At 43.5% G+C, this 19500-nt stretch overlaps 1 protein-coding gene across 1 annotated transcript in view; it reads left to right on the top strand.

Annotated features, from left to right (window-relative positions):
- The first annotated feature begins 429 nt into the window (after positions 1–429).
- LOC111972803 (prolyl endopeptidase) overlaps positions 430–19500 on the top strand; it is a 56231-nt gene continuing 37160 nt past the window's right edge. Inside the window, exons 1-8 of the mRNA XM_023999884.2 lie at positions 430–608; positions 1097–1171; positions 1560–1693; positions 3023–3153; positions 9467–9676; positions 10836–10957; positions 11229–11334; positions 16097–16288. Of these exons, the coding sequence (XP_023855652.1) occupies positions 471–608; positions 1097–1171; positions 1560–1693; positions 3023–3153; positions 9467–9676; positions 10836–10957; positions 11229–11334; positions 16097–16288 (1108 nt within the window). The 5' untranslated portion in view covers positions 430–470. The remainder of the gene's footprint in view (positions 609–1096; positions 1172–1559; positions 1694–3022; positions 3154–9466; positions 9677–10835; positions 10958–11228; positions 11335–16096; positions 16289–19500) is intronic.

A 19500-nucleotide genomic window follows, 5' to 3' on the forward strand; every position in this document is an offset into this window, starting at 1 on the left:
CCTGTATAAAGCCTCATTATTGTTATTCTTATTGTGTTACTTTTTATTATACATTTTTATTGTAGCCTACTTGGTAAATATTTTCTTCTTCTTGAACTGCTCTGTTTGTTAAGGGCTTGTAAGTAAGCATTTCACGGTAAAGTCTACACTTGTTGTATTCGGCACATGAGGCAAATAAAGTTTGATTTAATTTGATTTGAAGATGCTTCCCCCTCTCAGGCCCCAGAGCCTGTGTAGTGATCTGACTACATTTGACTAAGTGAAGGAGTACATTGACCTTTTTAGTTTTTTGAGGATAATATGAGGAAATTATTAGAAATTTTTGTTGTTATATTATTATTATTTTGTATATATTTTTGTTAAAGTAGTTACATTTTTACCCCACCCAATAGGTGGCGGCAATACACATTTTGGGATGTAGTCTGTCAATAAATCCTTGAAGAAGAGTAAGACATTTTAAGAAGAAGTTGATGTTTGGACGGATGCAGAAAGTCATATCCAAACAGTTATTTAAGTCTTTGACACAACTTTTCTTATTACGGAATTCAAGAACAGTCACTTCTAAAATGTCTTTCCAGTACCCAAATGCTTACCGTGACGAGGCAGTTGTAAGTAACAGGCTAGCTTGTCATGTCGCTTCCAAGTGAATGGGGAGGAGCTAGCCACTTGCTAGCTTGCCATGTACCGGTACTTGCTAACTAGCTAGCGCTCTTTGTTTATTTGGATAGTTTGAGGCTACTAAAACAAGTTGGCATTTGAACACATGCACATTGCTAGCTATGAACCGAGTTCGCGAGCTAACAAATGAACATTAGCTAGCTAGCTGTTAYCTTGTAGCCTAATGTTACCGGCATGGATAACCAAACCTCAAATGAATGAATGAGTCAGCCAGCCAGCTAGCTAGGCTTCGTTCGCCTTTTGTTGGCTTTGTCTCATGTTAGCTAGCTGCTAGCAAAGCTTTTGCATAGGCTGGCTAGCTAGCAAGCTAACCTTAGCGCTGTCATGTTATCGCATAACATCCAGCAGCAAATGATCAAAGTTGTTGGGTGACTGCTGCCGCACATTATGGATTTCACCTGCTTGTTATTTATCACAGATGGATGACTACCATGGCAATACGATTCCAGACCCGTACAGTTGGCTGGAAGACCCAGACAGCGAAAAGACGCAGGTAAACGCCCATTTGCCCATTCATTCAACACTGGTTGAAGGAATGTTATCGCAACGTTACCAGGTGATTTCGGTCAGGGAGTCCTTAGTCGGGGGCAATATTTTCAATTCTGATGAAATTCACATTAATTTGTATGTTATTACTTTTATCAATTGATAATAAAGTTAGCTGAGTTGGTCACTGTAGAATGTGCCACTGCCAACTCCTCCCCACAATCAAAGGGGAAAAAAACAAATTAAATTTGAGTCACCAACTTAGCACATCTACCTAAAATGTCCAACCAGTATTGATAAAGGCTACTGACACAGTAGGTACAGTTGCAACCAGCACCACCACCTGTGAATTAGTGGTCGATGCATTGATGTTGATATGTCTTGTTTCTTCCCAGGCTTTTGTCAATGCTCAGAACCAGCTGACACTGCCCTACTTGGAGCGCTGTGAGGTGCGGGACCTGTTCAAGGAGCGCATGACGGAGCTCTACGACTACCCCAAATACAGCTGCCCCTTCAAGAGGGGGAGCAGGTGAGAAGAGTAGGGCTGGGGTTGGGTCAAGGTTAGCGAGCACATCCGACCCGCTTGCTTACAGCTACACTAGGGTCAGACAGCCATCCTTTGTAAATTAAGAAACTGCGGATATGGCTCGGAAAATGTCCCTCATTCCAGGGATGAGAAAGGTGTCCCATTATCCCAACTGTTACACTGAGAATATTGAATGACTCTTAAGTGTTCTGGAAAAATGGCCACAGCAGTCATTCCGACCCTAGTGCAGCTGTAAGCAAGCAGGTCGGATCTGCTGGCTAGGTCAATTTGTGGGAGTTTTGCTGCACCCAAAAACACAGGGGCATGTAACAGAAAATGTCTTAAATGTTCTGCAACAGAAAAATAAAAATMAGCATTTCTTATTGGACAGCTCCAGAGGTGTATTCACTAGAAACCCAACAGAAGCAAACTATCAAATGGCGGAGGGACCTAGCTGCATTTGTCAAATAGAAAAATGATTCTGCTTCAAAATGTTTTTCGTTAAGAAAAGTAATGACTACACCCCAAGTAGGCCCTCCCGGTTTGGTTTCTTGTGAACACGATCTAGCTGCTCCTTGAAGGGGGCAAACCAATTTCCATCAAATTGGTTTGGTGCATTTTTTTCCCAGAGCTCTTACCCCCTTATTTTGCTTTGTTTGGACTGGTGTGAACACTGCACTCAGGAACGCACTAAACAATCCACCATGGTTCGCTCAAAAAGGGTAGTAGTGGTCCGATTCAATTCGAACCCTGGTGCAGTTCGCTGCAGGTGAAAAAGAAAAATAACCAGAGTCGAGCACTATTATTGGTTGTTTGACTGCGAGCATTTGATGAAATGCACACAGCATCATAACTTGAGATCTCTGAAACATTCTGTGAGTGGCAGCGCATTTATGAGAGCATCCTATGCAGATTAGGGGAGACGAGGGCTACACCGGGGTTATAGGCTTTTGAATATAGCCTATTCACGTCGGAGTTAGAGCATCTATTTCCCTGTTTCCTGCAGCATGTTGGAAGATCAAAGTGAAAGTAATATGAAGATTGGGACACAAGTGATGCTTCATGATAATCATAAATGGATTTAACAAAAGACATGCATGGACACGTGGTTTTGTTTAGACATTTTAGTTTGTTTGACCTTTTTTAGCAATGTGAAACCTACCAGACTAAAATGTAAATAATACAAAATAACAAGTAGGTGATCTCTGATTCGAACTGTAGCTCAAAACTGTGTGAAAATGCCCTGAGAGGCTCAGGGGGACTTGTCTCTTGGGAATACTGGGTAGTGCGGTTCCGTTGATGTCTGGCTTACATTCCTGGCCCCCTCTGCAGGTATTTCCACTTCTACAACACGGGTCTCCAGAACCAGAGTGTGATGTATGTTCAGGAGAGCCTGGAGGCAAAGCCCACAGTCTTTCTGGACCCAAACACTTTCTCTGAGGACGGGACTGTTGCTTTACAAGGTGGGGGACTGAAATGTGTACAAACAATATTAATATTTAAAACACATTTGTGTAGAATACTTTCTTTATTGACAATACTACACAGATGGCCATTGTCTTCATGATACATTCTCTATTAACAATCAATGTGTGTCGCTGACTGTATTAGAGGTCGACCGATTATGATTTTTCAACGCCAATACCGATTATTGGAGGACAAAAAAAGCCGATGCCGATTTATATAAATAATAAAAAAAAAACGTTTTTTATATATATCATACACACACAACACACACACACACACACACAACACACATATTTTCGTAATAATGACAACTGCAACAATACTCAATGAACACTTTTATTTTAACTTAATATAATACACTGCTCAAAAAAATAATGGGAACACTTAAACAACACAATGTAACTCCAAGTCAATCATACTCTTGTGAAATCAAAACTGTCCACTTAGGAAGCAACACTGATTGACAATAAATTTCACATGCTGCTTGTGCAAATGGAATAGACAAAGGTGGAAATTATAGCGCAATTAGCAAGACACCCCCAATAAAGACTGATTCTGCAGGTGTGACACACAGACCACTTCTCAGTTCCTATGCTTCCTGGCTGATGTTTTGGTCACTTTTGAATGCTGGCGGTGCCTCTCACTCTAGTGGTAGCATGAGACGGAGTCTACAACCCACACAAGTAGCTCAGGTAGTGCAGCTCATCCAGGATGGCACATCAATGCGAGCTGTGGCAAGAAGGTTTGCTGTGTCTGTCAGCGTAGTGTCCAGAGCATGGAGGCGCTACCAGGAGACAGGCCAGTACATCAGGAGACGTGGAGGAGCCGTAGGAGGGCAACAACCCACAGCAGGACCGCTACCTCCGCCTTTGTGCAAGGTGGAGCACTGGTAGCCCTGCAAAATGACCTCCAGCAGGCCACAAATGTGCATGTGTCAGCATATGGTCTCACAAGGGCTCTGAGGATCTCATCTCGGTACCTAATGGCAGTCAGGCTACCTCTGGCGAGCATGGAGGGCTGTGCGCGCCCCACAAAGAAATGCCACCCCACACCATGACTACCCACCGCCAAACCGTCATGCTGGAGGATGTTGCAGGCAGCAGAACGTTCTCCAGGCGTCTCCAGACTCAGTGTCACGTCTGTCACATGTGCTCAGTGTGAACCTGCTTTCATCTGTGAAGAGCACAGGGCGCCAGTGGCGAATTTGCCAATCTTGGTGTTCTTTTGGCAAATGCCAAACGTCCTGCACGGTGTTGGGCTGTAAGCACACACCCCACCTGTGGACGTCGGCCCTCAACCACCCTCATGGAGTCTGTTTCTGACCGTTTGAGCAGACGCATGCACATTTGTGGCCTGCTGGAGGTCATTTTGCAGGGCTCAGGCAGTGCTCCACCTTGCACAAAGGCGAAGGTAGCGGTCCTGCTGCTGGGTTGTTGCCCTCCTACGGACTCCTCCACGTCTCCTGATGTACTGGCTGTCTCCTGGTAACGCCTCCATGCTCTGGACACTACGCTGACAGACACAGCAAACCTTCTTGCCACAGCTCGCATTGATGTGCCATCCTGGATGAGCTGCACTACCTGAGCCACTTATGTGGGGTTGTAGACTCCGTCTCATGCTACCACTAAAGTGAGAGCACCGCCAGCATTAAAAGTGACCAAAACATCAGCCAGGAAGCATAGGAACTGAGAAGTGGTCTGTGGTCACCACCTGCAGAATCAGTCCTTTATTGGGGTGTCTTGCTAATTGCCTATAATTTCCACCTTTTGTCTATTCCATTTGCACAACAGCATGTGAAATTTATTGTCAATCAGTTTGCTTCCTAAGTGGACAGTTTTGATTTCACAGAAGTGTGATTGACTTGGAGTTACATTGTGTTGTTTAAGTGTTCCCTTTATTTTTTTACAGTGTACATAAATAACACACACACAAGCTCTGAATTGACAATGATACTGAAGAGTCTGCTTAGGAGACAAATACTCTCAACTGTTTTGAATAAAAAGTAGAGTTTAATTACCTGTGATGAATGTTAAAACAAAAACTGTCATTTCTATATGCAGGAAATCCTATTTTAATAATGGGCATGGTAAGAATTGACAACCAAAGTGCGAGTCATAATTCCCATGACACCTTCTAGCAAAATCTGAAAAGCGGTTCCTTCATTTATTCCATAGGATATTTTTTAGATTCACTTAAAATAAGGTCTGTGTTTCGTGTAGGCTTACACCACCTTGCCAATTTTATAACTGTGTAGATATCCATAGGACAAGGTAACTCTGATCAATATTAGCTAAATATAAGCGCAGCATCATTTTTTTTGTAGAGTGGATTTATGAAAATATGTTGACAAACGTTACCTTATCCTAGTGAGATTTACACGGGTATCAAAACGTCGAGGCGGTTTAAGCCTGCACGAAACACAGACCTTATTTGAAGTAGATCAAGACATTCTCTATYGAAGACATGAACGGTAAAATAACGAAGGAACCCCTGTCAAGTTCAGCCGCAAGTTATTACAGGAATTATAACGCGTCGACTATTTCTCTCTAAACCATATACCTTTGACTAATCCGGAAACTTATCACCTCGAAAACAAAACGTTTATTCCGTTCCGTATTTTATCTAACGGGTGGCATCCATGAGTCTAAATATTCCTGTTACATTGCACAACCTTCAATGTTGTCATAATTACGTAAAATTCTGGCAAATTAGTTCACAAAGAGCCAGGCGGCCCAAACTGTTGCATATACCCTGACTCTGCGTGCAATGAACGCAAGAGAAATGACACAATTTCACCTGGTTAATATTGCCTGCTAACCTGGATTTCTTTTAGCTAAATATGCAGGTTTAAAAATATATACTTGTGTATTGATTTTAAGAAAGGCATTGATGTTTATGGTTAAGTACATATTGGAGCAATGACAGTCATTGATTGTTTTTTATAAGATAAGATTAATGCTAGCTAGCAATTTACCTTAGCTTACTGCATTCGTGGCACAGGCAGGCTCCTCGTGGAGTGCAATGTAATCAGTGTTAGAGCATTGGACTAGTTAACTGTAAGGTTGCAAGATTGGATCCCCCGAGCTGACAAGGTTTGAAATCTGTATAGTCAAAGGTCCTCAGCAGTCCAATCCATGTCCCTTTTGCAGAATATCAGTCTGTCCCTGATGTTTTTCCTGGAGAGAAGTGGCTTCTTTGCTGCCCTTCATGACACCAGGCCATCCTCCAAAAGTCTTCGCCTCACTGTGTGTGCAGATACACTCACACCTGCCTGCTGCCATTCCTGAGCAAGCTCTGTACTGGTGGTGCCCCGATCCCGCAGCTGAATCAACTTTATTAGACGCTCCTGGCGCTTGCTGGACTTTCTTGGGCACCCTAAAGCCTTCTTCACAACAATTGACCTGCTCTCCTTGAAGTTCTTGATGAACCGATAAATGGTTGATTTAGGTGCAATCTTACTGGCAGCAATATCCTTGCCTATGAAGCCCTTTTTGTGCAAAGCTATGATGACGGCACGTCACTTTGCAATTCATCTGATCACTCTTCATAACATTCTGGATTATATGCAAATTGCCGTCATACAAACTGAGGCAGCAGACTTTGTGAAAATTAATATTTGTGTCTTTCTCAACTTTTGGCCACGACAGTACTTTGCTCCGTTCATCTTTCCCTCGATCCTCCCTAGTCTCCCAGTCCCTGCCGCTGAAAAACATCCCCACAGCATGATGCTGCCACCCATGCTTAATCGCAGGGATGGTGCCAGGTTTCCTCCAGATGTGATGCTTGGCATTCAGGCCAAAGAGTTCAATCTTGGTTTCATCAGACCAGAGAATCTTGTTTCTCATGGTCAGATGCCTTTTGGCAATCCCCAAGCGGGCTGTTGTGGCTTTTACTGAGGAGTGGCTTCCGTCTGGCCACTCTACCATAAAGGCCTGATTTGGTGGAGTGCTGCAGAGATGGTTGTCCTTCTGGAAGGTTCTCCCATCTCCACATCGGGTTCTTGGTCACCTCCCTGACCAAGGCCCTTCTATCCCGATTGCTCAGTTTGGCCGGGCAGCCAGCTCTAGGTAGAGTCTTGGTGGTTCCAAACTTCTTAAATTTAAGAATGATGCTGGCCACTCTGTTCTCGGGACCTTCAATGCTGCAGAACACTTTTTTTGTACCCTTCCCCAGATCTGTGGTTCAACACAATCCTGTCTCTGAGCTCTACGGACAATTCTGTCGACCTCATGGCTTGGTTTTTGCTCTGAGATGCACTGTCAATTTTGAGACCTTTTTATATTGACAGGTGTGTGCCTTTCCAAATCATGTCCTATCAATTGAATTCACCACAGGTGGACTCCAAGTTGTAGTAACATCTCAAGGATGATCAATGGAAACAGGATGCACCTGAGCTCAATTTTGAGGCTCATAGCAAAGGGTTTGAATACTTATGTAAATAAGTTATTTCTGGTTTTTATTTTTAATACATTTGCAATAATATCTAAACCTGTGCACTTTGTCATTATGGGGTATTGTGTCTAGTGTGACGAGAAAAACATTTAATTAATTTTAGAATGAGGCTATAATGTAACAAAATGTAGAAAAAGCCAAGGGTCTAAATACTTTCCGAATGCACTGTGTGTGTGTGTGTGATATAGTACCAGTCAAAAGTTTGGACACGTACTCATTCCAGGTTTTAAAAAATTATAATTTTAACTATTTTTTACATTCTAGAATAACAGTGAAGACATCAACTATGAAATAACACACGGAATCATGTAGTAACCAAAAAAACTGTTAAACAAATAAATATTTAACATCTAAGTTTCTTCAATGTAGCCACCCTTTGCCTTGATGACAGCTTAGCACACTCTTGGCATTTTRTCAACCAGCTTTACCTGGAATGCTTTTCCAACTGTTTGCTGCTTTTCCTTCACTCTGCGGTCCAACTCATCCCAAACCATCTCAATTGGGTTGAGTTCGGGTGATTGTGAAGGCCAGGTCATCTGATGCAGCACTTCATCACTCTCCTTCTTGGTCAAATAGCCCTTACACAGCCTGGAGGTGTGTTTGGTCATTGTCCTGTTGAAAAACAAATGATAAGCGCAAACCAGATGGGATGATGTATCGATGCAGAATGCTGTGGTAGCAATGCTGGTTAAGTGTGCCTTGAATTCTAAATAAATCACTGACAGTTCCACCAGCAAAGCACCCACACGCCATCACACCACCACCTCCATGCTTCACGGTGGAACCACACATGCGGAGATCATCCGTTCACCTACTCTGCGTCTCAGAAAGACATGGCGGTTGGAACCTAAAATCAAATTTGGACTCTGCAGACCAAAGGACAGATTTCCACCAGTCTAATGTCCATTGCTCGTGTTTCTTGGCCCAAGCAACTCTCTTCTTATTATTGGTGTCCTTTAGTAGTGGTTTCTTTGCAGCAATTCGACCATGAAGGCCTGATTTCATGCAGTCTCCTCTGAAAATTTGATGTTGTGTCTGTTACTTGAACTCTGTGAAGCAATTATTTGGGCTGCGATTTCTGAGGCTGGCAACTCTAATGAGAGGTAACTCTGTCTTCCTTTCCTGTGGCAGTCCTCATGAGAGCCAGTTTCATCATAGCGCTTGATGGTTTTTGCGACTGCACTTGAAGAAACTGTCAAAGTTCTTAATTTTCCAGATTGATTGACCTTTAATGTCTTAAAGTAATGATTGACTGTCATTTCTCTTTGCTTATTTGAGCTGTTCTTGCCTAAATTTGGACTTGGTCTTTTACCAAATAGGGCTATCTTCTGTATACTACCCTACCTTGTCACAACACAACTGATTTGGCTCAAACACTTTAAGAAGGAAAGAAATTCCACAAATGTACTTTTAACAAGGCACACTGTTAATTGAAATGCGTTCCAGGTGACTACCTCGTGAAGCTGGTTGAGAGAGTGCCAAGAGTGTGTAAAGCTGACATCAAGGCGAAGGGTGGCTACTTTGAAGATAAAAAAAAAATATATATATATATATTTTGATTTAACACTTTTTGTTTACTATATGATTCCATATGTTGTTTCATAGTGTTGATATCTTCACTATTATTCTACATTGTAGAAGTAAAGAAACCCTGTAATGAGTAGGTGTGTCCAAACTTCTGACTGGTACTGTATGTCGAGAGAACTTCACCTGTCAGCCAAATTGTCTGTGGACCATAAGTCGGGGAATCTTGGCATAGCTTAACTCAGTGCTCTCCAGTGTCTCCTGTTATGTCTTCACTATAAAAGTCTTACTTGGTTAAATAAAGGCTTTAAATCAGCTTCTGTCAATCCTCAGGCTATGCGTTCTCAGAGGATGGCGAATACCTGGCGTATGGTACCAGCGCCAGCGGCTCGGACTGGGTGGAGATGCACTTCCTGCAGGTGGAGGGGGCTGTGGCCCTCAAGGACAAACTAGAGAGGGTTAAGTTCAGCTGCATGTCCTGGACCCACGACGGCAAGGGCCTCTTCTACAACTCCTACCCCATGCAGGAGGGCAAGAGCGATGGTGAGCATCCTGGCTACGTAGACACACACTGAACAAAAATATAAACGCAACATGTAAAGTGTGGGTCCCATGTATCTTGACTTGAAATAAAAGATCCCAGAAATGTTCAATACTCACAAAGCTAATTTCTCTCAAATTTTATGCACAAATTATTTTGCATCCCAGTTAGTGAGCATTTATCCTTTTCCAAGGTTATCCATCCACCTGAGAGGCGTGGCATATCAAGAAMCTGATTAAACAGCATGATCATTGCACAGGTGCACCTTGTGTTGGGACAATAAAAGGCCACTAAAATGTGGGAGCATGCAATTGGTATGCTGACTGCAGGAATGTCCACCCAAGCTGTTGCCAGAGACTTGAATGTTAATTTCTCTACAATAAGCCGCCTCCCAAGTTTTTTTTGTTTGGCAGTACATCCAACTGGCCTTACAATCGCAGACCACTTGTATGGCCTCGTGTGTGTGTGCGAGCGATTTGCTGATGTCAACGTTGTGAACAGAGTGCCCCGTGGTGGGGATATGGGCAGGCATAAGCTACAGACAATGAACACAATTGCATTTTATTGATGACAATTTGAATGCACAGAGATACCGCAACGAAATCCTAAGGCTCATTGTCTTACCATTCGTTTGCAGTCATCACCTCCATGTTTCAGTATGATAATGCACGGCCCCATGTCGCAAGGATCTGTAGACAACTCCTGGAAGCTGAAAATGTCCCATTTCTTCCTTTGGCTGCATACTCACCAGATTGAGTATGTTTGSGATTCTCTGGATCGACGTGCACGACAGCGTGTTCCAGTTCCCGCCAATATCCAGCAACTTTGGACAGCCATTGAAGAGGATTGGGCGACAATCAACAGCCTGATCAACTCTATGGGAAGGAGATGTCACGCTGCATAAAGTAAATGGTCACACTAGATACTGACTGGTTTTCTGAGCCAAGCCTCAACTAAAAAAAAAAAAAAGGTAATCTGTGAACAACAGATGCATATCTGTATTCCCAGTTGTGATTAGGGCCTAATTTATTAATTTCAATTGACTGATTTCCTTACAAGGACTGTAACTCAGTAAAATTGTTGCTTGTTTATAATATGTTAGGGTCCTCCCATTGCCACAATGCGGCAGACATGGTACATTGACGTCTCTCTCTCCTCTAGGCACGGAGACGTCCACCAACCTGCACCAGAAGCTCTACTTTCACGTTCTGGGGACCCCCCAGTCCCAGGACTGCCTATGTGCTGAGTTCTCCGACCACCCCAAGTGGATGAGCGGTGTCGAGGTAGGATGGAGTCACTATTACTTAAACGCTCCTCAACAGACAGGTTGAGTGCTTGACTTGGTTCTAAGCTTAAATAGGCACCGAAGCAGAAATTACATTATTTGAGTAATGTTATCTTTAATGTAAGTAATATTTTCTGTTCATTTCGCATCTATGCCAATCCTGTTCTCCTCTACACACAGTTTTGCTGTTAGCAATTTCTCTGGTATTTTGTTAGGGTTAGCCGAAGAGTTTTGTGGTCAGAGTGCTTGACCAGTGTCGCTCTCTCCAGGTGTCCGATGACGGGCGCTACGTCCTGCTGTCCATCAGGGAGGGCTGTGACCCGGTCAACCGGTTGTGGTACTGCGACCTCCAAACCACTCCACAGGGCATCACAGGTACCCCTTGCCTTCATAATATATTATAATAATCACAAGTACCCTCGCCCAAAACTATGGTTCCACTGAAGCTTTCTGTAGCTTCCTGAATTTGACGACCCCCCCCCCCCCCCCCKRKRTTGTTRTAGAGCATGGCTTTTCAGTTAAAATATTGTCAAATTGTATTTGTCACATGCGCCAAAGACAACAGGTTTAGACCTTACCGTGAAATGCTTACTTACAAGCCCTTAACCAACAGTGCAGTTCAAGAAATAGTTATAAAAATATTTACTAAATAAACTAAAGTACATTTTTATAAATAAAAAGTAACAATAAAATAACAACGAGGCTATATACAGGGGGTACTGGTACGGAGTCGTGCGGGGGTACAGGTTAGTTGAGGTAATTTGTACATGTAGGTAGGGGTAAAGTGACTGCATAGATAATAAACAGCGAGTAGCAGCAGCGTTAAAAAAAACAGGTCAATGCAAATAGTCTGGGTAGAAATTTGATTAATTGTTTATCAGTCTAATGACTTCACGGTAGAAGCTGTTAAGGAGCCTTTTGAACCTAGACTTTGCSCTCTGGTACTGCTTTCCATGCGGTAGCAGAGAGAACAGTCTATGACTAGGGCCTCTGGAGTCTTTGACAATTTTTTGTGCCTTCCGCTGACACGCCTAGTATATAGGTCCTGGATGGCAGGAAGCTTGGCCCCAGTGACGTACTGGGCCATACGCACTACCCTCTGTAGCACCTTGTAGTCAGATGCCGAGCAGTGTCACCATACCATACTGCTCTCTGGTGGAGCTGTAGAACTTTTTTAGGATCTGGGGACACATGCCAAATCTTTTCAGTCTCCTGAGGGGGGAAATGTGTTGTCGTGCCCTCTTCACAACTGTCTGGGTGTGTTTGGGCCATTATAGTTTGTTGGTGATGTGGACACCAAGGAACTTAACTCTCGACCCGCACCACTACCTCCACGTTGATGTGAATGGGGGTGTATTTGGTTCTCCTTTTCCTATAGTCCACCATCAGCTCCTTCGTCTTACTCACTTTGAGGGAGAGGTTGTTGTCCTGACACCAGGTCTCTGACCTTCTCCCTATAAGCTGTCTTATTGTTGTCGGTGATTAGGTCTACCACTTGTCGTCAGTAAATGTAATGATGGTGTTGGAGTCATGCTTGGCCACGCAGTCGTGGGTGAATAGGGAGGACAGGAGAGAACTAAGCACGCACCCCTGAGGGTCTCCAGTGTTGAGGATCAACGTGGCAGATGTGTTCTTGCCTACCCTTACCACCTGGGGGCGGCCCGTCACAGGGAAGTGTTTAGTCCTAGGATCCTTAGCTTATCGATGAGCTTTGTGGCTACTATGGTGTTGAACACTGAGCTGTAGTCAATGAACCGCACACTTACATAGGTGTTGCTTTTATCCAGYTGGGAAAGAGCAGTGTGGAGTGCGATTGGCCCTGTGACCTTGTGAATGTTGACCTGTTTTAAAGGTCTTGCTCACATCAGCTACGAAGAACTTGATCATGCAGTCATCCAGAACAGCTGGGGCTCTCATGCATGCTTCAGTGTTGTTTACCTCGAAGCTAGCATAAAAGGCATTTAGCTCGTCTGATAGGCTTACGGCACTGGGCAGCTCGCGGCTGTGCTTCTCTTTGTAGTCTGTAATATTTTGCAAGCCCAGCCACATCTGACGAGCGTCAGAGCCGGTGTAGTAGGAATGATGCTTTGCCTGTTTGATGGTTTGTCTGAGGGCATAGCGGGTTTTCTTAAGTGTCCAGATTAGTGTCCCGTTCCTTGAAAGCAGCAGCTCTAGCCTTTAGCTCGGTGCGGATCTTGCCTGTAATCCATGGCTTCTTGTTGGGATATGTACGTACGATCACTGTGGGGACAACGTCGTTGATCCGCCTATTGATTAAGCCGGTGACTGAGGTGATATACTCCTCAATGTAATTGGATGAATCCTGGAACTTACTCCAGTATGTGCTAGCAAAACAGTCCTGTAGCTTAGATTCCGCATCATCTGATCACTTCCATATTGAGCGAGTCGCTGGTACTTCCTGCTTTAGTTTTTTATTGTAAGCAGGAATCGGGAGGATAGAATTATGGTCAGATTTGCCAAATGGAGGGCGCGGGAGAGCTTTGTTATACGTCTCTAAATAGCAGCCTCTCTGTGTTAGTGATGGCTGTTTAATAGTCTGATGGCCTTGAGATAGAAGCTGTTTTTCAGTCTCGGTCCCAGCTTTGATGCACCTGTTCTGACCTCGCCTTCTGGATGATAGCGGGGTGAACAGGTAGTGGCTCGGGTGGTTGATGTCCTTGATGATCTTTTTGGCCTTCCTGTGACATCGGGTACTGTAGGTGTCCTGGAGAGTGGGTAGTTTGCCCCCGGTGCAGACCGCACCACCCTCTGGTGAGCTCTGCGGTTGTGGGCGGTGTAGTTGCCGTACTAGGCGGTGATACAGCCCGACAGGATGCTCTCAATTGTGCATCTGTAAAAGTGTGTGAGGGTTTTGGGTGACAAGCCGAATTTCTTCAGGTTCTTGAGATTGAAGAGGAGCGGTTGTGCCTTCACCACACTGTCTTTATGGGTGGACCATTTCAGTTTGTCAGTGATATGTACGCAGAGGAACTTTAACTTTCCACCTTCTCCACTGCTGTCCCGTCTGTGGATAGGGGGTGCTCCCTCTGCCGTTTCCTGAATTCCACAATCATCTTAGTTTTGTTGATGAGTGAGGTTATTTTCCTGACACCACACTCTGAGCCCTCCCCTCCTCCCTGCAGGCTGTCTCGTTGTTGGTAGTCAAGCCTACTCCTTTTGTGTCGTCTGAGTTGGAGGCATGCATGGCCACGCAGTCATGGGTGAACAGGAAGTACAGGAGGGGGCTGAGCATGCACCCTTGTGGGGGGTCACMGGGGTGGAGATGTTGTTTCCTAGCTTCACCACCTGGGGGTGGCCCGTCAGGAAGTCCAAGACCTAATACCCAGGGTCTCCAGCTTAATGATGAGCTTGGAGGGTGCTATGGTGTTGAATGCTGAGCTATAGTCAATCTTACATAGGTCTTGCTCTTGTCCAGATGGATAGGACAGTGCATTGACACAGATGTCACGTTTTGAGGAAGTGTGCAATTGGAATGCTCACTGCAGGAATGTCCACCCAAGCTGTTACCAGAGAATTGAATGTTCATTTCTCTACAATAAGCTGCCTCCAACACCGTTTTAGAGAATTTGGCGATACGTCCAACCGGCCTTACAACCTCAGACCTTGTGTAACGACGCCAGCCCAGGACCTTCACATCTGGCTTCTTTACCTGCGGGATTGTGTAAGACCAGCCACCTGGACATTTGATGAAACTGGGGAGTATTTCTGTCTGTAATAAAGCCCTTTTGTAGTGAAAAATGTATTATGATTGGCGGGTCCTGGCTCCGCGGTGGGTGGGCCTTACTCCCAAGTTTGGTGGACCTATTCTCTCCCTGGCCCACCCATGGTTGCACCCCTGCCCAGTCATGTGAAAGCCGGGCCCGCAAGCAGATCTGTTTTATATCATGTGCTTTCTCATCTGCTGCATACCGACACAGCTTGGCTAAATTGTAACCATGAAGCGGCCATGGTGTGCTCGCATAGCCTGTGGGGCTCAGCCAGGACTGTTGCTTTTGTAACTGAATGAAAACATTTTAACAATGCAATTTAACCTATTTGAAGTTTGGAAAATAGATGGCAAAAATTGTTAAATGCTTGTAAACTGCTTACGAGCTACTCCTTGACCGCTGGCAAGATACCCGACGTGCAGGTTTCTGCTAAGGTGCAACCTTTGGTAGGTTGATGACAGCGTCGGTCTGCTATACAGCGARGCCTAATCAGACATGCCCATGCTCATTATGGTTCTTACAGGGAAAATGAAATGATCCATATAATTTGCTTGTGGTTCACGCAGCTCAAATTATACTGTATGTAACAATTCCATTGGACTTGAAACAGTGATACAAATGTAACAGTACAACAAAATAGATTTTAAAATGTTCATTTTAAACTTCAGTGGTGCAGCTAGTGCTATGAACCAAAACATTCATCTTGAGGCGACGGGTGGAGGGGGTGTAAAATGCAATCTGTTGTTATATCATATATAAAATGGACATGCTGTGTTTATTTTATTACAGACTACCTCAAAACATTACTTATCATTGAAAGTGACAAATTACCCAATGGATCATGATCATTTTCTGGTAAAAAAAAAGAGCATTAGGCTAAAGCGTAGGCTGCTGATGTGATTAATTGTCAGCAAACATTTTAATTTGAAGTCAATCTACATGGTGGGGAATTTATTTTGGACTAATTGGTTAATTATGTTAGATTCAGGCCTGGACAATTCCATTCCTCTGGGGCCTGATTTGATATCACACTTTCCCCCCATCACTAGCAAACACACCTGATTTTAAACTAATTGCATTTTTAACTGAATCTGTTTAGTTAATTATTGGAGTCAGGTGTGTTAGCTGGGGCAAAAGTGTGACACCAATCAGGCCCCCAGAGGACTGGAGTTGCCCAGGCCTGCATCATGGTATGCACACGTGACAATTAATTCACACATGGTGCCATCTTGGCTATAGAAATAAAATAACTTGGCCAAATCTCCCTAGATTTCTTTCTTCATTTGAGCTCAATGGGAAAACCTGGTWAAATGGGCGAAATCCATCCATAAGCAGATCTTTTGATTGGCCCTCTGTGTGCATCGCATTAGAGCACTCATTGTATCCCCTTGTATCTCTTTCTTCTCCAGGCCTGTTGCCGTGGGTGAAGCTGATAGACAACTTTGATGCGGAGTACGAGTACGTGACCAATGAGGGCACGGTGTTCACCTTCAAGACCAACCTGGAAGCCCCGCGCTACCGCCTCATCAACATAAACTTTGCCCAGCCTGCCCAGGCCAACTGGAAGGAGCTTATCCCCCAGCACGACAAGGACGTCATCGGTAGGTCACAGACAATGAAAAGAGAGGGTTTTACGCAAATAAAATACMTTATACAGAAGCTAGACAAAAATATATACTAAAGAGGAAAACATTATTTTCATCCACTGCTTGCTACTACCAACAAGTGATCTTTAAAAGGCAGCCTAATAAAGATATTTTGATTAGGTCGAAGTAATTGTCCATAGAGCTCCGAGACAGGATTGTGTCGAGGCACAGATCTGGTGAAGGGTACCAAAACATTTCTGCAGCATTGAAGGTCCCCTAGGTCACAGTGGCCTCCATCATTCTTAACCTGATGAGGACAGAGGGCGCTGTTTTCACTTTGGGGGAAAATCGTGCCCAATTTAAACGGCCTCGTACTCAATTCTTGCTCGTACAATATGCATATTATTATTACTATTGGATAGAAAACACTCTAGTTTCTAAAACCGTTTGAATTTTGTCTGTGGGTAAAACAGAACTCATTTGGCAGCACACTTTCTGACCAGGAAGTGGAAAGTCTGAAATCGATGTTCTGTTCAAGGACCTGCCTATAAATGGGCATGATACGTATGACTATACGTGCACGTCATACACCTTCCCCTAGATGTCAAGAGGAAGTGAGAGAAGAAATGAGTTGATTATCTCGGTCTGAGATGGAAAGAAACCTCTTGGAACGACGTGTCCTCCATTTTCTGTTTTCTGCAAGGTGCATGGAGGGACCTGTTATTGCCTTCTGAAAAACTGTCGTTATAGGCGAATACTATCTCCGGCTTTGATTTTATTTGATACATGTCACAATATCATCGTAAAGTATGTTTTTTCAATATAGTTTTATTAGATTATTGAAATTTTTTCGGGACGTTAGGCGTGTTGCMTTGTCTGCYTWTGTTCASGAAGGAMAGCTTKGCYCCACTTGGCCAGTGTGCTTGCTAATTCAAGAGGGAAAAAGAACGTTCTAATACCAAACAAAGACGGTTCTGGACAAAGGACCCCTTGTACAACATTCTGATGGAAGATCAGCAAAAGTAGGAACCATTTTGTGATGCTATTACATATATCTGTCGAACTGTGTACTAGTAGCTTTGCGCTCAGGTTTTGGGCATTCCCTTACCATAACTAAGTCTTATGTCGTAATGAAGATATTTTTAGAATTCTAACACTGCGATTGCATTAAGAACTAATGGATCTATCGTTTCCTATACAACATGTATTTTTTTGTAATGTTTATGAATGGCTATTTGGTTAGAATAGGTGAGAGTCTAATAGAAATATCCGCACATTCTGGGAAAAAGATGCTACGTTAGCACATTGTATAACCACTGATTTCAGCTCTAAATATGCTCATTTTCGAACAAAACATAAGTGTATGTATAACCTGATGTTATAGGACTGTCATCTGAGGAAGGTTTATGAAGGTTAGTGAAAATTAATATATTTTGCTGGTTTATTCGCTAACGCTAACGTGCCTATTGCTATCGCTAACGTGCCTTGATGAATGAATGCGGTAGTGTGGTAGCCTATTGTAGTAAGCTAATATAATGCTATATTGTGTTTTTGCTGTAAAACACTTAAAAAATGGGAAATATTGGCTGGATTCACAAGATGTTTGTCTTTAATTTGCTGTACACCATCGATTTTTCAGAAATGTTTTATGATGAGTATTTAGGTAATTCACATTGGTCTCTATAATTACTCTGGCTGCTTCGGTGCTATTTTTGACGGTAGCTGTGATGGTAGCTGAAATGTAAAACTGATTTATACCTCAAATATGCACATTTTTCGAACAAAACATCGATTTATTGTGTAACATGTTATACGACTGTCATCTGATGAAGTTGTTTCTAGGTTAGTTTTTGTTGGATCTTGGTTAGTTATGTTGGTTTTGTGCATGCTACCTGTGCTGTGAAAAATGTCTGTCTTTTTTTGTATTTGGTGGTGAGCTAACATAAATATACGTGGTGTTTTCGCTGTAAAACATTTAAAAAATCGGACATGTTGGCTGGATTCACAAGATGTGTATCTTTCATTTGCTGTATTGGACTTGTTAATGTGTGAAAGTTAAATATTTCTAAAAAATATTTTTAGAATTTCGCGCTCTGGCTTTTCAGTGGAATGTGGGAGGAGTTCCGCTAGCGGAACCCCAGAGTCAGACAGGTTAAAAGGAAGAAGTTTGGAACCACCAAGACTCATCCTAGACCTGGCTACCCGGTCAAACTGAGCAATCGGGGGAGAAGGGACTTGGTCAGGGAGGTGACCAAGAACACTGATGGTCACTCTGACAGAGCTCTAGATTTCCAATGTGGAGATGGGAGAACCTTCCAGAAGAACAATTATCTCTGCAGCGCTATACCAATCATGCGTTGATGGTAGTAAAAGGCACATGACAGTCCGCTTGGAGTTTGCCAAAAGGCAACTAAAGAGAAACAATATTCTCTGGTCTGATGAAATTAATATTGAACTCTTTGGTCCGAATGCCAAGCATCACGTCTGGGGGAACCTGGCACCATCATGTTTTTCAACTGCAGGGACTGGGAGACTAGTCAGGGTCGAGGGAATTGTTAACGGAGCAAAGTAAAGAGCCTTAATGAAAACCTGCTACAGAGTGCTCAGGACATCAGACTAGGGCGAAGGTTCGCCTTCCAACTGGACAACGACCCTAACCACACTGCCAAGACAATGCAGGAATGGCTTCGGGATACGTCTGAATGTCCTTGAGTGGCCCAGCCAGAGCCTGGAATTGAACCCAATCGAACACCTCTGGAGAGACCTGAAAATAACTGCAGCAACGTTCCCCATACAACCTGACAGCGCTTGAGAGGATCTGAGAAGACGAATGGGAGAAACTCCCCGAATACAGATGTGCCAAGCTTGTAGCGTCATGACCAAGAAGACACTGTAATCGCTGCCAAAGGTGCTTCAACAAAGTACTGAGGAAAGGGTCTGAATACTTTTGTAAATATCCGTTTTTTTATTTGTAATACATTTGCAACTTTTTCTGAACCTGTTTTTGCTTTGTCATTATGGGGTATTGTGTATTGATCGATTGGGGGGGGGGGGATTTAATACAATGTAGAATAAAACTTGAACTTAACAATGTTGAAACAGTCAAGGGGTCTGAATACTTATCGAATGCACTGTAGGTTTTTATCAAAATAACACTTTTTGGCTGCAGCCAACAGTGATGACAACTTTTTTTTAAATAATAATAAATATTTGTATAGTGCTTTTCA

This window comes from Salvelinus sp. IW2-2015, linkage group LG14, assembly GCF_002910315.2.
Source record: "Salvelinus sp. IW2-2015 linkage group LG14, ASM291031v2, whole genome shotgun sequence".
Lineage (NCBI taxonomy): Eukaryota > Metazoa > Chordata > Actinopteri > Salmoniformes > Salmonidae > Salvelinus > Salvelinus sp. IW2-2015.